At 41.6% G+C, this 25,491-nt stretch overlaps 1 protein-coding gene and 1 long non-coding RNA gene across 6 annotated transcripts in view; both read left to right on the forward strand.

Moving 5' to 3' along the window:
* LOC144382560 (uncharacterized) overlaps positions 1-1,369 on the forward strand; it is a 36,977-nt gene extending 35,608 nt beyond the window's left edge. For both annotated transcript variants that reach the window (XR_013449710.1, XR_013449711.1), the window contains one exon: positions 984-1,369. This is a non-coding gene — a long non-coding RNA (uncharacterized LOC144382560). The remainder of the gene's footprint in view (positions 1-983) is intronic.
* Positions 1,370-3,404: 2,035 nt separating this feature from the next.
* Positions 3,405-25,200, forward strand: NCOA4 (nuclear receptor coactivator 4). Of its 4 annotated transcripts, none has more exons than XM_078077444.1 (11): positions 3,405-3,532; positions 11,979-12,006; positions 16,719-16,873; positions 18,115-18,255; positions 18,439-18,527; positions 18,973-19,081; positions 19,630-19,719; positions 20,231-20,377; positions 21,692-22,708; positions 23,106-23,246; positions 23,608-25,200. In XM_078077444.1, the coding sequence occupies exons 2-11, from the start codon at positions 11,997-11,999 to the stop codon at positions 23,611-23,613; spliced, it is 1,905 nt and encodes a 634-aa protein (XP_077933570.1). In that variant the 5' UTR covers positions 3,405-3,532; positions 11,979-11,996; the 3' UTR covers positions 23,614-25,200. The 4 variants fall into 4 exon arrangements, with proteins under 4 accessions (XP_077933570.1, XP_077933571.1, XP_077933572.1 ...); XM_078077445.1 differs by having other exon boundaries at positions 20,234-20,377; XM_036073431.2 differs by lacking the exon at positions 3,405-3,532 and adding an exon at positions 11,334-11,406.
* Positions 25,201-25,491: the final 291 nt, after the last annotated feature.

The raw sequence follows: 25,491 nt of genomic DNA on the forward strand, positions 1-25,491 counted from the left end.
CCACTGATGGCAGTAAGTCTGTTCCGCATCATGTCAACATATGATGAACCACCTGAGTACCAGCGTCTCCTGCACAGAGTGCCCCCTCACTGTTTCCCCTGCTTTCCCCTTTACAACTTTCTGGCTTCACCTGGATGGGGGAGATGGTCTTTGGGATGTTGGTCCACCATCTTCCCAGGTTGCCAGCTTCCTGAATAAAGCAACCTTTCCTTTCCCACCATCACTTGTTTCTTGAGTATTGATTTTAGAGCAGCGAGCAGTCAAACCTGAGTTCAGAATTGGTTCTCTCTCTGGTAACACCTAGTTTTCATCATATTCTTTCTGAGCTCTATGATCCCCACCTGGAGTGATTCTTTTTTTTTAATATTTTCAAAAAAATTTATTTGAGAGAGAGAGCACGAGCAAGTGAGATAGAGCAGGAGCGGGGGGAGGGAAGGGTGGATGGGAGAGAGAGAAGCAGACTTGCTGCTAAGCAGGGAGCCCCATGAGACGACGCAGGGCTCAATCCCAAGATCCTGGGATCATGACTTGAGCCACTCAGGCGCCCCCCACCTGGAGTGATTCTTTGTTCCTCTTGGCTGAGCCAGCTCCTATCCTAACTGGCCTCCATGCCAGGGACAGTTCCCTTCCCATATTCAAGCAGCAGTACTGCTGGCACATCCTGAGTAGGGAGGGCAAGAGTCAGGCTGGAACAAGTTGCCTGGCCCCACAAGAGCCCAGATCCGCTTCTGGGCCTATCAGAACTTACTGCTATCTTTCTGTGCATGCAGGGCAAGGTGGAATTTAAGAGTGATGCCATAGATGGTCTGTGTGTTGATAGTTCAGGTTCTATGTGTTCAGGTCCAGGTTCCTGAAGGTGGCACTTCGGTGTTGCCAGCCAAAGAGTGACCTTAAGTTGGTGAGGGGCATCCCAGACAGTTGGAGCTAGTCCTGGGGAGGCGGGGCATCCTATTCCCTTCTAACAGGCCTTGCTCTTGTCTCAGTGACAGCCCTACTACACCTGTGTGTTATCACAAAAGCCAAGTGCCAGAAAATCTTCAACAAGGAGACCTGCAGCTATAAGACGGTGGAACAGAATCACCCAGAAAGGACCTGTATTGTCAGTTGAATGGATAATGTAATGTGCTTGTAGTGGGCCCAGGGCTTCCAGCCTGAGAGGGCCCAGGGTTTCCCAGGCCAGGGCTTGTTCCTTTTTGGCCTCTAACAATCTATGATTGTGTAACCCTACCTACCGGTAAAAAAGCTTTTGAGCAAAGACTTAAATCTGTGTATGCTTTTAGTTTATAAATTATTATGCATTAGTTTATAAATTATGTATTATAAATCATGCAGTGAAAGGAAACAAAAAATAAATATGAATAAAAGTTATAATGGCTTTATAATATATACTGCAATAGATCATTGTATGTCTCCTACTTAGGGAACCACTGCTGCTTCTGTCACTTATGATATGTCTGAAGTCTGCTGCCCTGGTGTCCAGCTATCCGGTGAACAATCCAAAAAATACATGTGTCTTCGAGATGAAATCAGATCCCTCATTTTCTTTGAGGTCTCATGCTTATCCTTCCTTCCTCTTCTTCAGAGAGCATCCTCCATACTGTGTCCCACATATACCTTTGTGTTTGCTTGAGGTTAGGACAGGTTTTTTTGTTTTTTTGTTTCTTAAGTAAGCACTAAACACAGTGTAGGGCTTGAACTCATGACCCCAAGATCAAAAGTGTCCCATGTTCTACCAGCTGAGGCTGCTAGGCACCCTAAGGTTAGGGCAGTTTAGAGCAGGACAGCGTGGGAGAAGGGCCTCCAAGACCACACACATCCTGATGGGGTATTAAAAGGCTAGGAACTCTGCCTTGTAGATGGAAATGGCTTGGGTGCAAGGCTCTAGTATATTTTGCTGCATACAGACCACCCCAAAACTTCGGAACTTAAAACAGTGACAATGTTGATCACCTCTTGCTGTATCTGCGTGAGAGAATATTTGTTCACTCCACAGCTCTTTACTGAGTGCCTGGGCCAGGTAGTGATTGGAGCCTGGGGCTAAGCAATTAACCAGAGAACCAAGGTCTCTGCTGTCCTGGGGCTTAGAGTCGAGTGTGTACGTGACAGATGACAAACAAGCAAACAGTCCTCTGTTGAACAATCTGTGGGCAATTGGTAAAGAGCTTTATTTTTCCTCTGCCCCTGAACCCTACCTGTTTAAACATGCTATGTGGACTAGTTGAGCAATCTAGGCAGGCCCTTTAGTGTTTTTGGTCCTAAGATAATTAAAAAGTGCTTTGGTCACTTTTAGTTACAAAACAGTATCAATCCAGAGTCTGCATCTGAATTGAAGAGGGGAACAAGAGAATTAAGGGTCAGGTATAGTCTTGGCTCCCTCTGCCAGTGGCAGTGCTTAGGATGATTTTCTTTCTCTTGGGGCTTTTGTGGGCTTCTCCAACGTGCCCTGCTGCTCCTCCTTCTCCACAGCTCCCCTTCCAATTCAGGCTATGACTGCCTTTTAGTTTCTGTATTCAAACCCACGTTTCCCATTGCTTTCTTCTGAGATTGCCTTGCCCCTTGTCACTCTTGGGTGGGACCTACTTAGATGGTCTTTCACCTTGCTGAGAAACATGGACAGCAGATAGCTGAGTATTGGGGACCTCTGTCAAAGCTGAGACAGAAAGATGCCTATATTAATATCTGGTCACAAATAAACAAAAAAGTTCTAATGTGGGTAATGCCACACTGCACAAATTTTGAGAAGTACAGAGCGGTGGGATGCGGAGAATGGTATGATGTGGTGCAAACGAACATATGCTTTGGAGTCAGATGATGTGGCTTGGAATCTGGACTCTGACATTTATTTACTAAAAATTAAAAAAAAAGTTGTAGCAAAATATACAGGATGTAAAAGTTATCATTTTAACCATTTTTAGAGTTTACAATTGAGTGGAATTACATTCACATTGTTGTGCAACCATCCCTACATCCATCTCCAGAACTTTGCATCATCCCAAACTGAAAGGCAATACTCGTTATACAATAACTCCTCTCCCCCAGCCTGTGACAAACGCCAGTGTGTTTCCTGTCTCTATAAATCGACTTACTGTAGGTACCCTATATAAGTGGAATCATACAGGATTTGTCCTTTTTTTGAGTGTTCTGACATTTATTTTTGCAAGCGTATATTAAAGCTAAAATCTGTCTTGTGAGGACATTTGTTGTGAGAGAATCACTTAGGATAATCCTTGGCACACAGTGTGCCTTCAACAATTTTGCTTCACTTAGTGGGATTTATTCACGAAGGGTGAAAAGGACACGGACCTCGAGTGCCAGAAAAAGTGCGCTTGCGCTCTGTGCTCTCTAGAGGGAGGACAAGGGCTTTGCACTGACCCGAGCGGAAGTCTCGCGAGAGTGTCAGACGCGTGGCGTGAGGCGTGGGAGGAAGGTTGTGCTCTCGCGAGAACTCTTCCTTTCGGCCCTTTACCTGATCAGGCCGGTCTGTCTCAGAGGAAGCTTCCACTCCGATCGCCGGGCGCGGCGCTTCGAGCTGGTAAGAACCGCGGTGGCCCGCTGGGCTGGCGCAGCTCCCCCAGCCCTCAGGTCGAAGGCTGGTTCGGGGCGCCATGACCGCTTGGTTGCCGGGCCTGGGCCTGCCCTTCCCGTCCGGCCTTTCCCTCGACCCGTCCGGCCCCGGGGGTCACCTTTTCTTGACTGTTGGCCGCTCTGGGCCTGTCCTCTCCCCAGCCCTCGACACTCTCTGCCTGGGGGCCACCACCTCTGCCTGCCCGCCTTCTGCCGGCCCCGGGAGTGACAGCTGCACGGTTTTGCTTGCTCTCGCCAGGGCCTCATGGGGCGAAGAGGCTCCCGTTTTCCAGAACGGGCCCAGAGCGTATCCATTCCCAAACTGTTCGGTGGAAACGCGAGGAAGATATTTTTCCGGCCCTCTATAAGCCAACACAGCGTTACCTACCGTCTCATGTAATACTCCCCACAATCCCGAGAGGTGGCTTGATTCTCTCCTTTTTTACAGATGAGAAGAGCAAGGTTTGCTCATTCCTTGATTTATCCCACCAGCAATCATTTATTCATTGCCTATGTGTTCAGGGTGTTGAGGCTAGAGCAATGAAAAAAAATGGGCACAGCCCTTATTTTCGTGAAAGTAAATTCCTGTGGCGGGGCAACAGTGATGCAAACAGTCTTAGGTGCCCTGTGATACAACATGGGATGATGCGATCATGAATGACAGCAGTCAGAGCTCTAGAGTCTGTCAGATCGAAAACGCAGCTTTTTTCACAATTCCATTTTCTGATGTTTTCTAATCAGGGTAAGGTTCATAATAGCATAACTATCTTTTGAATAGATTTAGTTTTCCATCACCCATTTGGTAATTTGGAAATGTGGTTGTAAGGACTCTTGAATTATTTCCTGGGGTGAGTATGAGACCGGTAATCATGGCTCATTTCTGTACTGAGGTCCTAGCGTGACATTTCTGAACTTTAAAGATCATCAGACCTTTTGAGGAAGACTTACCCAAATGCTACAGTGAAGGTGGGGGTGGTGCATGTACCTTGTGGCTTAGGGAAGTTACTTGGTTTGCTCTTTGGAATGTTTGCTAGCTTGCCTGTTTGTTAAGACAAGTGAGATAATATATGTAAGCTCTAGCCCAGTAATATTCCTTACATTTTATTTTCTTTCCTCCTCTTCTATGGGACTTTGATCCTTGGGTCCTTAGGGTAAATCCTAGGGGTCTAAAGTTTTATGGTTTTATGATATTTTGTGTCTAAATAAACCTCTACAATTACATTATTACTGTTGGGCAAATAGGTATTTCAAAAGTGGAAAAGCACAGTGAGCTATGTAAGGGAAGGAAAATGTGATTCTCACAGGGGGAGGGGATATCCTATTTTAGAATTACATAGGACACGCCTAGCCACCCCATTTTATTAAATCAGCTTAACTGTGCCAGAATTTCAGGAACCTGTGTAGGGCTTCAGAAAACTGTGCAGGATATTCTGACACATCCCTACCCCCTCTTGGCTAGTGTTTTTCTTTCTTTCTTTTTTTTTTAAAAGATTTTATTTATTTATTTGACAGAGACACAGCGAGAGAGGGAACATAAGCAGGGGGAGTGGGAGAGGGAGAAGCAGGCTTCCCGCTGAGCAGGGAGCCCGATGCGGGGCTCAATCCCAAGGACCCTGGGATCATGACCAGAGCCGAAGGCAGACGCTTAACGACTGAGCCACCCAGGCGCCCCTTGGCTAGTGTTATAATAATTTCCCTCCTAGAGTAAGGGTTAGCATACTGGAAAACATTCAGAACCAGTCATCATTGCTGCTGGTGAATTTTTAACTCTTAATGTCTTATTTCAAAGAATTAGTATTTTCTGCTGAATTTTTGGTGAATCAATGGCACAAATTTTCTTCTAGGTAACAAGTTCACCATTGTGCCCTCAGGGACTGTCATAAGTATATTTCAGTGTAGGCACTCAATAAATGTTTGTTGAATGAATACATAAAATATTAGTACTGAAGTGATCCCTTTAACATACATTGTGTGGCTAAGGACTTCAGACTCAGACCTGGGATTAAATCTTGGTTCTTCTACTTGGAAGCTTGTGATTATAGGTGATATATATTTAACTTCGTCAAGCCTTTGGTTCTTTATTTTTAAAAAATTATGGTGATATTATGTACTTTAAATGTTTGTGAGGACTAAATGAAATAATGTTTTAAAAAAAGAAACCCTTGGCACATAGATGTATTAAATACTTACTGAATTCATTCAACAAATATTTATTGAACACCACTATATAACAGTGAACAAAAAGACAAAGTTCCTTCCTGTGTGGAACTTACCTTCTAGTGTGTTTTCTGAAGTGGGGTCAGAAAATAAATGATTTTTCCATGTCAGATTGTGATGAGTACTGTGGAGAAATATAATATATATTAAGGGGGAGTGTGTGGAAGGAAGATTTATTTTGTATAGGATAGTGAGGAATGGCTTCACTGAGAAGACAGCCAAAGGAAGTGGTCAGACACCCTAAGGAAGTGAAAGAGTGAGCATAAGGATATCTGGAGGAAAGTGCAAGGACCCTGAAGTGGAAGCATCCTTGGTATGCTGGAGGAGCCGCAAGGAGGCAATTGTGGCTGGACTGAGCAAGCAAAGAGAAGAGCTGGTGAGGAGGGAGGAGTAGGGAGCAGTCATGAGGTTTCTGCAGGAATACTGGAGAGATATAATGGTGACTTATTAAATTGATGAGCTACTTAGTAAAATGTCTTCCTTTATTATCATAGCCCATTCTCTGACCAAAAGTAATAAAAATAGCTACAGGTATCCCCTGCTTTTTTTTTTTCTTTTTTCCCCTGCTTTTTTAAAGCTTGTGTTACGCCACTTTGCTTTTATGAAAGACCTGCATTCGTATCTGTTTTCGTTAAGTGAAAGAAATCCAAAGAGGATTTTTGCTTTTATAAAAAAGGGCAAAAACCAAAAATGATGTTCAGCATTTGTTTTGCAGTGAGCCAGGATAGAGGCAGTATGCAGTATGCACCCCAGCAGCTAGAGTGGCACCGCCAAGCTCCTTCCCTGGGAGCTACACTCAGTATCTCAACATCAAGCCACCACAGCTTTGAACTGTGTCTCTGAGGACCAGTGCTTTATCTCAATTAATTTTGTGCATCCCTTTGACTTTTTCAAAAGAAGTATCCCGAGCCTCAGAGAATAAAGATTTGTCACTATGCATGATATACAATAGAACGTGCTCCTGGTTCAGAGAGCACTTTCTGAGGCATTGCTGAAATCAGTGAATTCAGTATCTCTGTTTGCATACCAGTTAGGTTCCAAGTCTAAAGTGACTATAGTAAGGCACCAACCAATATTTATGTATTGGATTAAGTTCAGTTTCATGGAGGCACTATAGATGTCCATGGCATTTTTATTACTATTCCTGCTACTTTTTTTTTTTTTTAAGATTTTATTTATTTTTTTGTCAGAGAGAGAGAGCGCAAGCAGGGGGAGCGGCAGGCAGAGCAGGTAGAGGGAGAAGCAGGCTCTCTGCCAAGCAAGGAGCCGGATGTGGGACTCGATCCCAGGACCCTGGGGTCATGACCTGAGCCGAAGGCAGAGCTTAACCGACTGAGCCACCCAGGCGTCCCTTCCTGCTACTTTTTAGCCCTCTTAAAGCTTTTGTCCCCAACTTTCATTTTGGCTTAGTTTTCATTATGGATATGTCTGAATACTTTGTTTCAACATAGAACACACAAACAAGGTGAGTGGCCTAGGTGATATGGGGGCCAAGTTGAGCACTTTTACTCTAGTGGGTAGCTTTAAATAGTGTCTTTAAATAGTATGCTTATCAGAGGAGCTGCCATGTAGTTCTTCTCAGCTTGTCTTTGCTTGTTATATTATAACATTCAGTCATAATTTATAAACATCACATCTAGTCTACAATTCTTCAGAGCCTGCCATGGTAATGATCCTCTTTGAATTAGGTAGATTCACTGGCAAGAGAATAAAATAGTTATTTTTTTAACAGTGTTTCTACTTTTTTTTTTTTTTTTTAAGATTTTATGTATTTATTTGACACAGAGAGAGAGAGGGAGAGAGAGAGCACACGCACACACAAGCAGCGGCAGGGAGAGGGAGAAGCAGGCTCCCCGCTGAGCAGGGAGCCCTACGTGGGCCTTGATCCCAGAACTCTGGGATCGTGACCTGAGCTGAAGGCAGTTGCTTAACCTACTGAGCCACCCAGAGGCCCCTAAAATAGTTATTTTGAGGGTGTTCTTTTTACTTCTGATGTGAATGATTTATTCTAATTCTCTTAGCCATCCTTATCCCAAGTCATCATCCTGATTTTGCCTCGTTTGATTATTCAGTGGAATCAAGATGTTCCTTTCTGGTGCTAGTAGTATGTTTGGGGACTCTTGAGGCTTACTATTCCTCTTATCCAGCATTGCCTAGAGTGCGCTACGGATGTGACAGTTTGGTTCAGTGAAGGAGTGAATAACTGACCAAATATGTTAAAAGGTTTTTGATTGTCAGTTTGGTCATAGATAAGAAATTAAGTCTTTTAATACGTGGACACTTAACTGATTTCATAAGAACATAATCTTAGGTATATTTTGAGTTTAATTTTGACATTATTGCTAGTCCCCCAGGCTTGAAAGAAGAAAATATTATATCACTTGTTCACTTCTTGTGGGAAAAACCACAAGGTATTTATCATAAAATCAGGGATAAAGTGGTCTTACTACTGTGATGGTAGATAAGTAACATTTTCCTATCCTTGACTGTATTATGGCCAGAAGTTTCAAGTTAAAAATAGGGCAGGGCCCCACTTCTGAAAGCCTACCAAACTTCTGTGATGTCAGCTAGAATTTCTGTGGTACTGCAAAAATCTGAGGGGAAAAAAAAATCCTGAGTTGGCTGTAAATACAGTTAATATTTCCCCTTTAACTCACAGACTTCCTGATGTTTGTGAGTCTCTATAGCTGAGCTTTGATGGGTCTGGCCTCAGGAAAAACGCTTTATTTTAGTACCTCTTCTGGGATTATGGTTTCAGTGGCAATACCCTTGCTAGTTTTGTCTTGTTTGAAAGAAAACTAAAAGTAGTGTTACACTGGAAACATTTCCACCTCTGAAAAACCTTCCTGAATTAATGCAGGTCTTAGTGTGACATCAAGTTGATTATCTATGTTTAAAGAACTATACTATACTTACTGTGGCTAGTCTGAACTTGAACATTTGTTTATCATTTATTCATCTATCCATTTATCAAACATATGTTAAGTCTCTGTTGAGTTTAGGGTCACAGCATTGCACAACTTCAGGGACACCATGCTCCTTATGTCAACGCAATAGAGCATGTAGAGTAAAGGAGGTTGGTAATGCCAAGACACCCTTATCAGGCTATCTGTTCAGCATTAGGGTGTAGAAAGCCAAATAAAACATGATACCTTCTTTTGGGAGTCTCAAGCTAAGGAGGCAACCATGTAACATGTAATTAGAGTAACATGTTATAGGTGTCATGCTGGAAACCTGTACAGATTAAAGTGGTTCCAGAGGAAGGAGCAGCTAATTCTGTTGGCCAAAACTATTGAGGAGTGGGGTGCTTGGTCAGGAAAGGCTTCATAGTGGTGGGACTTGAGCATAGTTAGAGAAGTGGACACGTGGGGAGAAGGGAACTGGTATTGCTGGCGGAGAGCACTGGGAGAGCCAAGCTGGACAAGGTGAACCAGCCTGGACTGTGCATAGAATAGCTGTGTAGCAGGTCACAGTGTGGGGCTGCCTTGAGGAGATGGCAGGAGAATCATGTTGGAGCAAGAAAGTAGAGAACTTTATTGCCTTTGTAAGAAATTTGGACTTTATCTTTTTTTTTTTGACAGAGAGAGAGACAGCGAGAGAGGGAACATAAGCAGGGGGAGTGAGAGAGGGAGAAGCAGGCTCCCCGCGGAGCAGGGAACCCGATGTGGGGCTCGATCCCAGGACCATGGGATCATGACCCGAGCCGAAGGCAGACGCTTAACGACTGAGCCACCCAGGTGCCCCAAATTTGGACTTTATCTTGTAGGCAAGTGGGGAGTCATGGGATAGTTACAGTTTATGTTCTCTCTAGATGAGAGAGATGAGATGATCTACTAGGAGTGGATGGTTCTCTTGTTCTGAGACAGCATAGAAATCTTGAAGCAGAAGAGAGGTAAAATCCCCTTTACAATGTAAACATTTTATAAAGATGGCAAATAATGGGCAAATAATGAAGTTTAAGGGAGTCAAGGGGAACCTGCAAAGTGGTTTGAATGCAGAATTCTTCTAGATTTCTTTTTTATTAAGATTTTTTATTTATTCACTTGAGAGAGACAGAGAGAGAACAAGCGAGCGCATGAACTGGGGGGAGGAGCAAAGGGAGAAGCAGACTCCCCGCTGAGCAGGGAGCCTGACCCAGGCTCCATCCCAGGACCCCGGGATTATGACCTGAGCCGAAGGTAGATGCTTAACTAACTGAGCCACCCAGGCGCCCCTGGAATTCTTCTAGATTTTTATGATTTTTTTCCTCCACAGTCTTTTTATGTTTATGTAATATTGAATAAATCACATTGTAGTAACAACTAAAGCTGGCATAAACTGACAGAACAAACACTGACTCTCAGTAACTAACTCAGGAATTCAAGTGAGGGAGAGCTGGAGCATTTAGTGTGTGGAGGCATTGGTCAGGATCTTTTAGAGAGGGTGTAGAGATTATTGGTTATGTAGGTGATAGTCAACACAGTTTCTACTGTATTTACATTGTGAGTATTTTATAGAGGCACCTAAAAGATGAAAGTTTTTGACATCAGTTATATTTTGATAGACTGAGAATTCCTCCTTTCTAGCCATCTGACTTAAAGTACAAAGGGCCAAAAAATTTAAACTTTCATCATTTAGAAGTATGTTTCTTTTTTTTATCTTTACCAAATGTGTTATCCAATGAAGAAGACATTGTTTTCTCCTTATTTTTGGTAATGAATGTCTGAAATGGGATCCCAGAAACTTTGCGCATCATAGATAAAACAGGCGCCTCCACAAACTGTTCATCTGAAATCTGAGGGTTGCTTAATTGAAGGTGATGGCCTTTAGTGTTTCCTTTGCTTTTTGTCATGTGGTTTTGCTTTACTCTTCCTATTTACAAAAATAGTTTCATGTGCATAGACAAGAGCAAATATTTTACATTAATAAAATTTATTGAAAGGGAATGACTAGTGCTGTCTAGATTTTGTCTTCTGGCCTGATTGGATATGCAGGCTATAAGGGTTGTTTTTGGAGAAAAGGGCACCAAACTAGACGTACCATGAGCATGATAATCAGACAGGAATACTGTATGCCAGGTACTGTCCTAAACATTTTACATATAATTCATGTAATTCTCATTGAGTTGGCGACAGTAATAATGGACATCTGGAACCATAGGCGAGGGCTGAACCCCAGCTGGGCTGACAGTGGTGATCTCAGGAGGCATAAACTACTGGGCAGGGACATTCCAAAAATAACTCGGTAAGTCTTCAGAAGACCCACGGTTGTTACTTCTCTGTAGTGATTAGCAGCAAAACCCTTAAGTCATAGACGTCTTGACGATTTGGGCCGCGGAGCGGGGTGGACACAGGCTAAGAGCTGAAGCAGTGGGGCCGAGGGGAGGCTGGAGAGGAGCCCTTAGGAGGTCCGGGGGCGGAGGGGGCAGGGGGTTGACGGGAGGGGGGAGGTGCCCGAGTGGGCGGAGCCTCCCGGCTCGTCTCCGGCGCCGTCGTGCGCGCTCCCAGCGCCGGGGGCTGCTGCCAGCCGCGGGCCGGGCCGGGCGGGGCGGGGCTTTTGGTCTCGGGGACCTTCGGCATTCGAGTCGGGGATAAAGCGTCCTCGGGCTCGCCGGGTTGTTCTCGCGGCGGAGACCCAGCCTGCGAGGTTCGTCGGGCAGCCCAGGAACGCAGTGGGAGCGCTCAGAGTTGCTTGCCACGTTGGGGTGGGGAAGGGGCTCTGTGGCCCCGGCTGCGCATGCGTGCTGAGCGGTGACCCTGCGACTGCGGCTTCGTAGGGCTGCTGTGCTCTTAGAAAGAGTTGGGGAACCTGGAAAGTTCCATGAATCATTGTTGCTTTTAACTAGAAAAGTCTTACTTGGCATTAGGTGGGGAATTTTGTGGTCGGTTTGCAATTACTGCTTCGGAAAGTTGATGTGCTGGGGTTGATTGCTCGTAGTTACAAGTATAAAGGTAGACGGATCCCAGCGCAATAAACTCTGAAGTGTAAATCTTAAAATATGCTATTGTGATTTCATTATTTTCTTATTTGTTTAAGTCTCTTCAGGTATTAACCTTTATTTGCGAGGTGTAAAAAAAAATTGCGGAGAATCAGATCCTGAATTTCAAAAATACTCGTGTTGATAAAAGTGGACTGGGGCTAGGGTTAAGACATATATAGCCTTTGAGTTAATGAACTGTGAAATAAAAAAACAACCTTTTATTTTTTTTTAACAATAGAGAACGTGTGGAGAAGAAATGTCTCAAGGTAATGTGGAATATTAATTACTTTATAATTAATAATTTTTTCCTGAAAATTTGTACAGTCTAATATATATTGTCCCATCAAAGATAACCAAATTGGCAGTATTACAAACTTAGTAATCCATAGAACACAGATGTATGCTGTGGATTGTTTTTTAGGGCGTAGGCTTCTAGCAATGATTTGGATGCCAGGAAAATAACTAAAAAGTGGACTTTTTTTTTTTTTTTGGAGAGGAGGGGCAGGTGGGAAGGGTGACAGTGAGAGCTGGAAGGTGCAGTTAGAGATGACCTGGTCTAAGCCTTCAGACAGACAAATGGAACTTCAAGTGAGTGTGATACAGATGTGGGATCAGAATCCAGGGCTCTTGCTGTGTCCTTCATACTTGGCACTGGTACTTGGCAGTGTTTTGATTATTCCCAAACTATCATGACATGCACAGGTACTATTTATTTTGTTAGCATTATCCAAGGAAGAAAGTTCTAAAAAATTGTCATAATTTATTGAGGACTATGAAAATGGACAGAATCTTAATGGAAGTTATTCTAGTAGTATTCCGTTGGAATGTTCATTCTTTTTTTTTTCTTGAATGTTAATTTCAAACTCTAATATTGGCAAATAAAAGTAATTTGTGGGTGTTAATACACTAAAGGAAGAACAAGCTTGTCAGAGAGCATCCAGAACTAGACCTTAGGAACCTTAGTTCTAAACTCAGACCTGTTATGGCTGTGGCCTTTAGATGGGTCTTTTAAACTGTCTGGGCCTTAGTGGCTTCATGTATTAAATGAGAACCGTCTACTAAAGAGATGGCTAAGAGTTTTTCAACTTTAAATTGTGGTTTGTGTTGGTCACAAGAGGGTTATAGCCTTTTGGAAATTTCATGCTTAAACCACATGGTAACGATTTAGCTTCATTTGTGGTTAGTTGCTCAATTCTGGTTTCATGATCTTTGGATTTCATAATTAGATTTGTGCAAACCACTGTGCAAAAATGGCATATATAGTTTATAGAACTCTTTGGGGAAAGCTCTAGGTTTTCCTGGAGCTTTATTTATTTGAGGGGTGCATGTGTCTCTCCCTCCTCCTTCCCTCTACCCCCAAACCTAGAACAGGAATCCTAGAGGCAGGGAAGTTTTAGAAGCACTTAAACTTTTGACTTTGTCTCAAAAAATATACATTTAAGACAGTCTTCTTTTGAAGGTGGTGGGGCAGTGACAAATGAGCTCTAAAGACCCTTATTAACAAGGTGACTGCTTTGAAGGATAACACTCATTTTTTGAAAACATGTGATAAATATGTGGGGAAAATCAGTTTTGTAATTTAAATCTCATCCTGCCTTCTGTCTGTAGCTGATAAAGAGAAAACCCAATTTGTGTACTTTTGCCATATTTTGTTCTTGTTAGACAGTTTGTATAGTACTTGTGATTGAATTTAGAAGACCTACTTTAGGGATCTAGTAATAACAGTGAGCACTTAACATGCATTTGAATTTGCTACCCATAGGAACTAGAGCTGTGGGGTTTTGGCATTGTGGAGTACATTTTAATTTAATTTTATTGATTACATTTTACACTGTGCCAGGCATTATGGCATTCCACACAAATGGTGAAGACCTAAGAATGGGAAATTTGGCACAGGTGGAAGTTGGTTAATAATTGGAAAGACAGCTAAACATGCCTTGCATAAAACTTTTAAGTGCAAAGTGAAGCACCTTGTGGTAATGAGGTGATACTCCAGCTCTCCAAGTATGAGCCAGCAGTGCACTTGTGCTGCACAGGTATTTTTCAGAGTCCCTACAGTGTGCACCAGGTGTACACTAATGCCTGTGCTTAAAACAGGGCAGTTTACAGTGTGAAAAAGAAGTTAGCAAAATAGTTACAGCTGGTCTTTTGAGGGTTGGAAAAAATTTCCACAAAAATTCCTGTCAAATTTAGTTAAGGAGGCCCTTCATTTTTAGAGGTCATTATGGCGAAACAGACTGAGGTGTAACAAAATAACAGGGAAATTACAAAGTTTGTTGAATCTTGCAGTTTCTTAGAGTCCTAGTTTCTCACTATGGATCTTTTCCTGAGATGGTCAAAAGAAAGCCTATTATGCTTCTTCCTCCCATCGTTTTATTTCTGAGGGTGGGGATCACACCACTTTTGTCCCTTTCCAGCTTGTAGCTAGCTATCTGGTCCTAAACCTAGGCTTGAAGATGCAGTCGAGGCCAAAGTTTGCTTCCTTTCAGATGAGGAGTCAGCCATTTGAGGGACTCTACACTGGGAAGGCTTCTGTTGAGCCAAAAGCTGGCTTATTTGAGAAGGTCGTTGCCTCAGAACTGAGAGGAAGTTCTTTAATATATTGCCTCAGATGTCTCCTGTTAATCCTCCTCTACTCCCTTTGGGTGATTCTGAACAAATCTAAGTCTTTTCGACAGGTTACCAAGCATTTGAGTGTCGTAATCACGTCCTCTCGGAGACTTATCTAGGCTAAACAGCTTCCCTTCCTGGAGAAATTTTTCATGGTTTGAAGGTCCCTTTCCCTTTTCTAAATGCCTGTTCTAAAGTGTGTTTTTCAGAAAGAAATTTCAAATTTAGTTTAATAAACATGGAACAGATTAGTCCTGTGACAAACAGTATACTGTTGGTAAATGCAAGTGGTGGTATTTTTCTTTCAGACCCAGCACAGTGCTAACTCATATAGAGGTTACTTTCAATTAAAAATCTTCATCCTTGTAAAAACATTTTATTCTCTTCCACTTTGTCCTCCCCCATTCAAGTTTTAAAAATTTACATTTTGTTGGGGCTCCTGGGTGGCTCAGTCGTTAAGCGCCTGCCTTCGACTCAGGTCATGATCCCGGGGTCCTGGGATCGAGCCCCGCATCGGGCTCCCTGCTCAGTGGGAAGCCTGCTTCTCCCTCTCCCACTCCCCCTGTGTCTCTCTCTGTCAAATAAATAAATAAAATCTTTAAAAAAAAAATTTACATTTTGTTTTATAAGATTTAACAGCTATGTAGAGATTGTTGTGGAATCTTTTTATCAAAGTCCTTTGTTAACTGCAACTGTAATGTCTGCTTTCTGTTTTTATCCACGTAATTAGGGAAACAGGTGAGTAATTAGGGAAAACATACCTCTACAGACTTTATAGACTGGCTTCACTCTTTTATCCCTTTGAGTTGTTTGTAAAAAAATAATCTTAGGATTCCATTTAGTTGTACCTCTGTTTAGCTCACATTCACATTGTCCCCAAAGATAGGATATCACCTTGTCACACAGGTCATACTGTTGAGCATCCAGATAGAGTATGGCTGCAATTTTTTTTTTTTAAAGATTTTATTTATTTGACAGAGAGAGACACAGCGAGAGAGGGAACACAAGCAGGGGGAGTGGGAGAGGGAGAAGCAGGCTTCCCGCCGAGCAGGGAGCCCGATGTGGGGCACGATCCCAGGACCCCGGGATCATGATCTGAGTCGAAGGCAGGCGCTTAACGGCTGAGCCACCCAGGCACCCCGAGTGTGGCTGCAATTACATTGAGTGGCCGGTTTAGTAAAACTGTCCAAGAAGGAAATAACTTTGATGTCATAGGGCTTAGTGAACATCTGCTGGGTTACACTGATTACTGTTTCTAAGTGTTTAGAAACCATCTCTGATTCTAGATCTACCCAAGATAGACACCAGACTTCTTCCAGTGGTTTTTGTTAAGCTTTGTGTGTTTTTCCAACACTCTTCTGTCTCAGTCTATCATTCTGTCATTGCTTGTGTGCTGTTCTTTCCACTTCTATTTTTTATCTCTTTATTTATTTATTTATTTATTTATTTATTTATTTGAGAGAGAGAGAATGAGAGACAGAGAGCACGAGAGGGAAGAGGGCAGAGGGAGAAGCAGACCCCCTGCTGAGCAGGGAGCCCGATGTGGGACTCGATCCCGGGACTCCAGGATCATGACCTGAGCCGAAGGCAGTCGCTTAACCAACTGAGCCACCCAGGCGCCCTATTTTTTATCTCTTGTAAACCTAGGATTATTAGGAAAGTCTCTGTAGTTTCCCACACCAATGTCTGTAAGCAACTCCCTTATATCAGAATCCTATGAAATTACTTTGTTAGATACATTCTTGAGGGCTTCCTAGCTAGAAAAAACCATCCTAAATTCTTTCTAAATTAAAAAAAAAAAGCCCCACCTAAAAGAGAAAATTTAAAATTTCCATTTTCCCAATCAATTTAGGTATATACCAGATCTAAACAATGTTCTAAATTCTATTTACCAAGTTAGTGGTTTGTAGTTGCTTTTCAAAGTAATTATGGATCCTTCTAGACCTTTTAGTCTTTACCTCTAAATCGGTAAAACAAGAACATATGCCCCCTATGACTTCATGTGTGTTATAAATAGAAACTTACACTGTAATGTTCTTTTAACTTTTTGGAGGCTATATGCCCTATCAGTTCAGGAAAATTAGTGTTTTTTGTTTTGTTTTTTTAGGAATAATCTGTTCACATGTAAAGTGTCACTAAAGTGGATGCATAGAATTGTATGGTAGGAATGCAGTAGTGGTGGGCAGGGAAGAAGAGGCAGTATTAATATTAAGGGTATACTGTGTGCTGGGTCCTGTGTTGGAAGTAATCTAAGTAAGTTAGTAATTGGGAGCTGGTTGGAATGATCATTTGGGGGATGATTGAAGGGTAGTTTTTGGTTGTAATTACATTTCAATTTAGATTGTTATTTATTTTTTTTCCCCCAAAGGAACAGTGAGCAGAATGAGTACCTCACAGGACCAGAGTGGCTGCGCCAGTACTAGAGAACCCCTTTTGAGGTGTTGTGATGCACGGAGGGACTTGGAGCTTGCTATTGGTGGAGTTCTCCGAGCTGAACAGCAAATTAAAGATAACTTGCAAGAGGTGTGACGTGCGCTTTTTTCTTCCCTTGTCTGGACTCTTAGCACAGGGCTGTTTAGAGCATGGCCAAGGGCTTGGCTTCTCTGTGCCAACCAAAAAGTTTCATCCGATGCCTTGCATGGTATTCCTGAAATCTTGGTTCCTTTTTTTTCCCAAGCACAGTTAAGCAGGTGGTAGAAGAGTCTGGAAAACCTTGTACTACCTTAAAGAGTTCAGCATGCATTTTTTTAATGGCTGCTGTGTGTGGTCCCTATCCCAAGGACTGCCATCAATAAAAAGTAACAAAATTAATGAGTACTATACTTCTCAGCTGTGTCCTTGATGCATGAAGAGTGGCACGTCATCATGTCTCCTATCATTTTTTAACTTGGTGGTGGCATGGTTTTGTTGGTGGTGTGGTTCTGTAAATAACTTTGTTAGATCAAGCCAGACTGAAATCTCTTTGTTCCATTGCCCTAATACTATTCTGTTGGTGAGTGGGAAGACCCAAGTATTACATGACTTTGAAATACAACTTTATTATACAGAAAAAATTTGTTTTAAAATAGTTCCTTTTGTGAATTCTCATGGATCATTTATAGCTGTTTTGATTTTTCTCCTTAGGATTTTTGTATTCTTTTTTGAGTCGCTATTTGCTTTCAGAAACATTTAGTTTATAGGTTTACTTAGACTGTCCGTCCTCATGGTCTTCTGTCTATCCACATGCAGTGGCATATCTCTTTACTGAATTGGCCTCCTGTAAATGGATTGCTCATTCATAGAGTGAGACAAGAGATAAGGGCTATTAATATTCCTGTCTTACTCCAATGACACATTTGTAAGACTATAGGTTTTCAAATTATATGGAAAACAGAGGGGGATTAGTATTACATGATATATTCTTTTATTTTCTCTTGATTACTTTAGGCCACCCAAATAAACCTGCTCCTCTTTGGAGGGAGGTGGTATTGAAGGAGGATTTTAGAGCTTATGAATGCTTTTATGGCTGGAATTCTTAAACTGGGTCCATGGGGGCTTTGGTGCTTCCATGGGTGTGCTTTGGGGACCCTAAACCCCGAAATTACAGGCAAAATTTTGAGTATATGATACGTATTTTTCTGGGGAGATGCTCCATAGATATGACTGGATAACTGAAAGGATTTGTGACCCCTGAAAGTTTAAGAAACTCACCATTCTGTGGGAAATACCATTCTTTGGGCTTATAATTATAACAGTAGTGAAGCTAACAGGTATGTGTTTCCTAGGTCAAAGCCCAGATTCACAGCTGCATAAGCCGTCACCTGGAATGCCTTCGAAGCCGTGAGGTGTGGCTGTATGAGCAGGTAGATCTCATCTATCAGCTTAAAGAGGAGACACTTCAGCAGCAGACCCAACAGCTCTACTGGGTAAGGTGGCTGCAAGGCTGTAATTGGTTTGAGTATGGTTTCTGGTTTCCAAAGAATGTCTTTCCTATAATGTAGCATTAATATAGATCGGGTATAAGTTTAATCTCAAGTGCTGTTTATTAACTTGGATATATTTGGTGCTTTTAGTATCACTGTGGCTAGATGGTTTCATTTTTCTTACAGTTACTGGGCCAGTTCAATTGTCTTATTCATCAACTGGAGTGCACCCAAAACAAAGATCTAGCCAATCAAGTCTCTGTGTGCCTGGAGAGGTAAAGATATTTTTTACTTGTTTTGACTTTTGGCTCTTTGATTCGTTGTATTTATTTATTTTTAAAAAAATTTTGTTTATTTATCTGAGAGAGAGAGAGAGAGCATGAGAGCGGGGGAGGGTCAGAGGGAGAAGCAGGGAGCCTGACATGGGGCTTGATTCCAGGAGTCCCGGATCATGACCTGAGCCCGAGGCAGACGCTTAACCAACTGAGCCACCCACTTGTAACTCATTGTATGTCTTGGATTTAACCTGACTTCTCTTTTCCTGTGATAAGATCATCCTACTTTATATACTTAATGTTATACCTGGTGGTACATAGTGAAGTCATCTGCCTTTGATGAGTTTCTTAGAAAAGTAGTCATTTCAAATTATTCACAATTTGGCTTTGTTTTAGATTAATACCGTTATTCCTTAAAAATAGATTTTGTTTATTTTTTTTCCAGACTGGGCAACTTGACCCTCAAACCCGAAGATTCAACCGTCCTGCTCTTTGAAGCAGACACGACTGCTCTGCGCCAGGCCATCACCACGTTTGGATCCCTCAAGACCATCGTGAGTAGTGTTGATCTCAGATAATTCATAGAGCACTTCTCAGATCTGTGGACTCACAGATGGTCTTAAAAATTTTTACTATGAATAGTGGCTTTCTTGAGCATTTGGTAAACTTCAGAAGTGTCATGTTCTGATTAAGTTGATAGAGCATTAGGCTGGTAGTTCTTGGAATGTGGTACTGACTCACAATTTCCAGAATTGATCTTGTATCCTTTTAAATAACTTTTGACATATTTCTTATGAAATTTATGGTTTGAAAGGTCTTTAATATAAAAAACCAAACATGGTCTCATTTGGGTCTTGTTAAAAGCAGTAAATACTACCAATTCTGGTGACGAATTCTCTTGTATGATGATAGTTATGTAGTAGACAATTCTCACATTTCATAACTACTTGTGTAGGTCATTGAATTTAGTGTAAAGAATATTTATTCTAGTGAAATGATAATGCTTTGATTACTACTTTTGAAATTTAGGAATTACAGTTTCACTTTTTTGGAATGAAAGCATAACATTAATAAACATGATTAATTTGCTTTCATTTTATAGCAAATTCCTGAGCACCTGATTGCTCATGCTAATTCATCAAATATTGGGCCTTTCCTGGAGAAAAGAGGTTATATCCCATTGCCAGAACAGGTAAAATTTCATTTTTGTTTCTGGTAACTAAGTTATTACTTGGCTATATGTCTTTTGGCTTTTGACTAAACCACTTTTTTTTTCCTACCATTTATTTGCAATATTGCACCAGTGGAAATGAGTTAATTTATGCAATTAAACACACCCTTTGAGACTGAACGTCAGATAGAAATTTAGAGGTTTTATAGATGTTATGAGAGAAAGTCATTGTTACCAATTAGTTCATAAGACATTATCATTAGCTCTTTGATTGGGGTAGTTCTGTCTTAGGGAACATTCTCTTTGTAATTCTTAAGGGAATGTGAACATAGAATGGTAGATGTTTTGAGTTGAGAGCAACCCCGGGCATGAGCTACACTTCTTGTTTTATATGGAGGCTTAGAGAAGTCATGTGACTTGTGCAGGGTCAGTGGCAAGCCAGAATTAGAAAGGTTGGGTCTGCTGCTTTTCTGGTGAACTTTCCATGGCATTTGGCATTGCCTCGTTAAGCATAAGAGTATTATGTGATCAGCAGAAGTCAGCATCCAGCACCACAGCTGTCTCTCTCAGCGAATGGCTCCTTGGAAGCAAACTTGCCAGTGGTCGTCAGGCTCCTTACATCCCCAGCACCAACCTCCAGGACTGGCTCACCCAAAAGCCGACCTTGGAGAATAGTCAGGTGTGTTGCTGCCTTTATTGTTTCTGAGGTAGATGGAGTAGTAGATGGTTTCAGTTTTTAACTCATAGTTTATGTCTGTTTTGAGTTCTAGGCCGAAAATATTTTTACAACTCTTTATTATAACAGTGACACCTCTTCACTATAGATAGAAAGTTTACAAAACAGACTTTTAAGGAAATACAAACTCATAACCCCAACATGCAGAACTAACTACTGTAACGTTTTTGTTTACATACTTCCATTTTTCTGTGTGTACATATCTTCAAAAACATGATTCTATAAATCTTGTTTTGACTAGCAGATTTTTTTCACTAGTAGAGCATGAATATATTTCTCTTTCATTTAATTTCTGCCATAAAATCCTTAATAGTATATAATATTTTGATTGGCTGTAACTTAAACTCCAGTTTTTCTGGGTATAAACAGAGTTCCCCTAAATAGCCAGGAGTTAAGTTTGTGCACATTCTTGATTAATTCCTTAGCAGTAGAATCCTAGAAATTGCATTTCTAGATTATAATTCTGCATACCCTTTAAGACTTTTTTTTAAAGATTTTATTTATTTGACAGAGCACGAGTAGGCAGAGCCGCAGGCAGAGAGAGAGGGAGAAGCAGGCTCTCCCCTGAGTAGGGAGCCCGATGCGGGGCTCCATCCCAGGACCCTGGGATCATGACCTGAGCTGAAGGCAGCCGCTTAACCAACTGAGCCACCCAGGCGCCCCTACCCTTTAAGACTTTTGATCCATATCGCCAGTTTGGCTTTCCAGGAAGTTGCTACCAATTTATATTCAGAAGAATATTCAGAATATTGAGGGTGCTTCCTTCCCTGAAACTTCTCAAACAGTGGCAATCATAAGTTCCTTTTTTTTTTTCCCCTCCAAATTTGATACAGAGTAACAATTTTTACTTTTGTTTTGAAGTTTCTTTGCTTATGGAGGTTGAATATTTTTCATGTTTATTAGCTGCCTTGGATGAGTTGCCTAATCATATCCTTTGTTCATTTTTGTCTTCTTTATTCATAAAGGCTTATTATATAGAACTAACAGCCTGTTTTCTGTCAGATATGCTACAAATGCTTTCTCCTGCTTTTGTCTTTAGTATTTTTTAGTTTTTTTTAAACTGCAGAAAATTAAATTTTTTGTTACTGAAATATATATATTAGTATCTCAGTAGAGAAATCCTTTGTCTCTTGGCCTTATCTACTTCAATTTAGAAACACTGGGCAGTGTAATAAATGTGGAGATAGAACTCTTATCGTTGAACCCCAAAGCAGCCATAATGTTCTGGTGAACTAACACCGTGTACTTCTTGTGTAGACTTCTGCCAGAGCCTGCAATTTCTTCAGTAATGTCTGGGGCAACCTAAAGGGTTTAGAAAACTGGCTCTACAGGAGTCAGCAACAAGAGGTTCCTGAGAAACCAACTTACCAAAAGTGTAACAGCCATTCTTCTATCAGTTCCTACGCTATGGAAATTGAAAAGGCTGGAGACCTGGACCTTCTTGATCAAGATGAGATGGACCTTTCTGATTGGCTGGTGACTGCTCAGGAATCCCAGAAGCTGGAGAAGCCTGGGAAGGGTAGCTGTGAAACCAGTGAGAAGTGGAAGCTCCTGTTGCAGGTGTTCCAGGAGCCCTATAGTGTGAGTGATTGGCTTGTCAAGCCCGATTCCTGTACCAATTGTCGGGGCAACCAGCCCAAGGGTGTGGAGATTGAAAACCTGGGCAATCTGAAGTGCCTGAATGACCACTTAGAGGCCAAGAAACCCTTGTCCACTCCCAGCCTGATGACTGAGGATTGGCTTGTCCAGAACCCTCAGGACCCATATAAAGTAGAGGAAGTGTGCAAAGCCAACGAGCCCTGTACAAGCTTTGCAGAGTGTGTGTGTGATGAGAACTGTGAGAAGGAAGCTCTGTGTAAATGGCTTCTGAAGAAAGAAGGAAAAGACAAAAATGGTATGCCTGTGGAACCAAATCCTGAGCCTGAGAAGTGTATAGATTCCCTGAGTGTGTGGCTCTGTCCTTCCAGAAAAGAGGCAACGCAACAAGCTAAGATGTCAAAGGCAGTGGCTCCTTCTAGAATTGCGGATTCCTTCCAAGTCATAAGGAACAGTCCTTTGTCAGAGTGGCTCATCACACCCTCATACAAAGAAGGTTGTCTCAAAGAAGTGCCGAGTACTGAAGACAGAGCTGGCAAGCAAAAGCTTATGAACCCCGCGGCCACTTCCTGGTGTCCCTTTAACACAGCTGACTGGGTCTTGCCAGGAAAGAAAATGGGAAACCTCAGCCACTTATCCTCAGGAGAGGACAAGTGGCTACTTCGAAAGAAGGCCAAGGTGAGCACAGACATCGAAGTAACACCATTTGAACTAAGTAGATTTATACTTTCTTAATCCCAGATCTTGCAAATGGGCCAGATCCCTAAATGTGTTAAATGTTGCTTGGCCTATTAATTTTGATGGAAGATTTGGGATGCAGACTGAAATTTCTGTACATTTTCCAGGCCCCCGGCCCCCATCCTGTAGGAAAGAAAACAACAAAACAAAAAAAAACCCAGAGTGTTTTATTGGCTGTTTATGGAATAGATTAAACTGTTGTACCTTTGCTCTTGCTTATGAGAGAGAATGGCCAACAATATTCCTTATGGACACTAGACTATTGGGAAGACGAGTTAAGTTGGTCCCTTGCTTCCCAGTTGTCATGGAGCAACCCACCCTTGTTGTCTTCTTGCAGGAAGTATTACTGAACTCACCGCTACAGGAGGAACGTAACTTTCCCCAAGACCGTTACGGCCTCCCAGCAGTTTGTGACCTCTTTGCCTGTATGCAGCTTCAAGTTGACAAAGAAAAGTGGTTGTATCGAACGCCTCTGCAGGTGCGTGCAGGCCACTAGCCTAGCAAAATCAGATTTGAGCTGTTTGTGTTTCGTCTTCAGTATGAATTCACACTTTGCCCACCGACCTGTGTTCCTGTTAATGGTGTGTGTGCTAGGCAAGTGAGCATGGCTGGGGGATCATAACCGTTTCAGGTATTTCACTTGAACTTACTTTATGAAATAACTAGGACATACTTGAAAGTGACCTTTCAAGATGATTTAGCTGTCGGGGGAATTGTCAGAGCCTGTGTGGATTTTAGTAGCTTATTGAGAAATGAGTCAGAGCTCTAAGGGGGTGGGGGGAGAGATTTGCTTTTATCCTATAGTGAAGTGACACTAATCTTTGGGCTTTTCTTCATAGATGTGAAGGAATGGAACACGAGTCAAGCAACTTTTCTGCAAATTACCACACCTCCATGGGCCGAGTGACTGTGCGGCTTGCCAAATCATTGTGTTTCTGGGTCTGACCAGTCAGCTTAGTTCCTTTTCCTACCTAATTTTGAGCTAGTGAAGAGAAATAAGTCATCAAATTATGAGTTACAATGTAAAAGAAAAAGGCTGTTTGTTAATGCTGAGGTGATTCAATTCCTTCTTACAGAAGTATTAACTCAGCCCTACACTAGAAACACAGCATCTTGGTGGATAGGTCTTTTTCATAAGCCTCTACAGCTCCTTAGATTGGATTATTACTAGAAGTACATTAAAACACTGTAGTTTTAAAAATGAAATAGTTCTATAATCAAGGTGTGATGTATTCGAAAGCTAGTACGCTTCCCTAACCTTTTGATTGTCCTCCTTTAGATGCTTCCCTTGCTGTGGGTTTTCTTCCATTGGTGGTGGAAATGATTCTTCTGTTTAATATATAGTATATTTCACACAAGTAGTTAACTTTGCCAATTTATTTTTTTTCCTTACCAAAATGTGTATTAACAATCTTGGCAGTTTCGGACATTAATTACATTTGAACCTACATGTCAGATTCTACATTATTTTTCTTCTTTTGAAAGAGATTCAGCTACTGCAAATTTTGTCTTTTTCCCTTTTCTAAATGTTATTATTAAAGTATCTAGTGAGCTTTTAGAAGAGCTCCATATTGCTTCAAGACTATGTTCAAGGTAGTCCTAGCTGCTTTCAAAATACTCTGAACTACAGGTCAAAGAGCCCTAGTGCTGACTAATCAATCAAAGAGCAAAAGGCAAGGAATGTTGGAAACGTAGTACTTGAACTATTTGCTATCTTAAGGGTTATTGGTGCATCCTGTGTAAAGGGAAGCTGAGCTTGACACCTGGTGCTTTTAACTAGGGTAAATTAAATGTCCTCTCACTGCAAGCATAGCATACCTATACCTCTGAAAGTAGAATGCAGTGACATTTTAGTGAACAGGCCGTTTTGAACACTTGTGCCTTGGGGTGTTTACTGAAGCTTTATGAAAACTTGATGTTTTCTCAGTATCCTTAAAAGTCACGTCCATGCTTTAAAAGGTTTCTCTGTAGGAAATGCGATTTATAATGTTTTTAAATTCTCTAAGGTAAGATACCGTAGCTGCTTTCTAGGCTTTTAAACTATTAAGCCACTCAGCTTGCCTATATGTTATTGTTCATACTTTTCAAGTTTGTGATATGGTCATCATCTAAAAACCCTTTTGTGGAAACTTCACAGTCCCACAGTCCTTGCCATACAGTTTCATTAGACTTCTTGACCACAGCTGAAAAGAGCCTCTTATTTTTTTGGCTTCCCCCCTCCCCCCCCAATACCACTTAGAACTTTAATAAAGGTGGCAGGTAAAAACTTAGGGAGCCTTTTCCATTATCTTAGGTTGCAGGAAAACTTTGTAGTTTTTGAGGTTTAAGGATGTATTCCTAATTTTACACTCACCACCGTGCTAATGAGTATGTAAAACATTCTTCTGCATTGATGCATTTTGTACCCACTCCATTAAAAGCATTAACAGCCATAGTTGTTGTGTGTATTTGTAAAACTACCTTGTCACAAAATGTTCTACCACGTTAATCTTTGGGTAGGAGTACAGCTGAGAAACAACTTGAACATAAATTGTTTTTATATTCACTTAAATATCAGTATATTTTATGAATCTTAAATTAGTATACTAACTTCATTTTGAAGTCTGCCTGCAGACTTCAGATCTGCTCTTTTCATTTTTAACCTCTCTATGAACTATATTAAACTCATTTTTTTTAAAAAAACGAGGCCTTCAGCTAAGGTTCAGTGCTTTCCTGTCAGATTC

This window comes from Halichoerus grypus, chromosome 7, assembly GCF_964656455.1.
Source record: "Halichoerus grypus chromosome 7, mHalGry1.hap1.1, whole genome shotgun sequence".
NCBI lineage: Eukaryota > Metazoa > Chordata > Mammalia > Carnivora > Phocidae > Halichoerus > Halichoerus grypus.

What these genes read in the sequence shown, in the direction of transcription:
- NCOA4 (XM_078077444.1), top strand. An exon ending in GTCTCTGTGTGCCTGGAGAG is followed by an intron (nt 18,528 to 18,972) that starts GTAAAGATATTT and finishes TTTTTTTTCCAG; the next exon opens with ACTGGGCAACTTGACCCTCA. An exon ending in CGACCTTGGAGAATAGTCAG is followed by an intron (nt 20,378 to 21,691) that starts GTGTGTTGCTGC and finishes CTTCTTGTGTAG; the next exon opens with ACTTCTGCCAGAGCCTGCAA.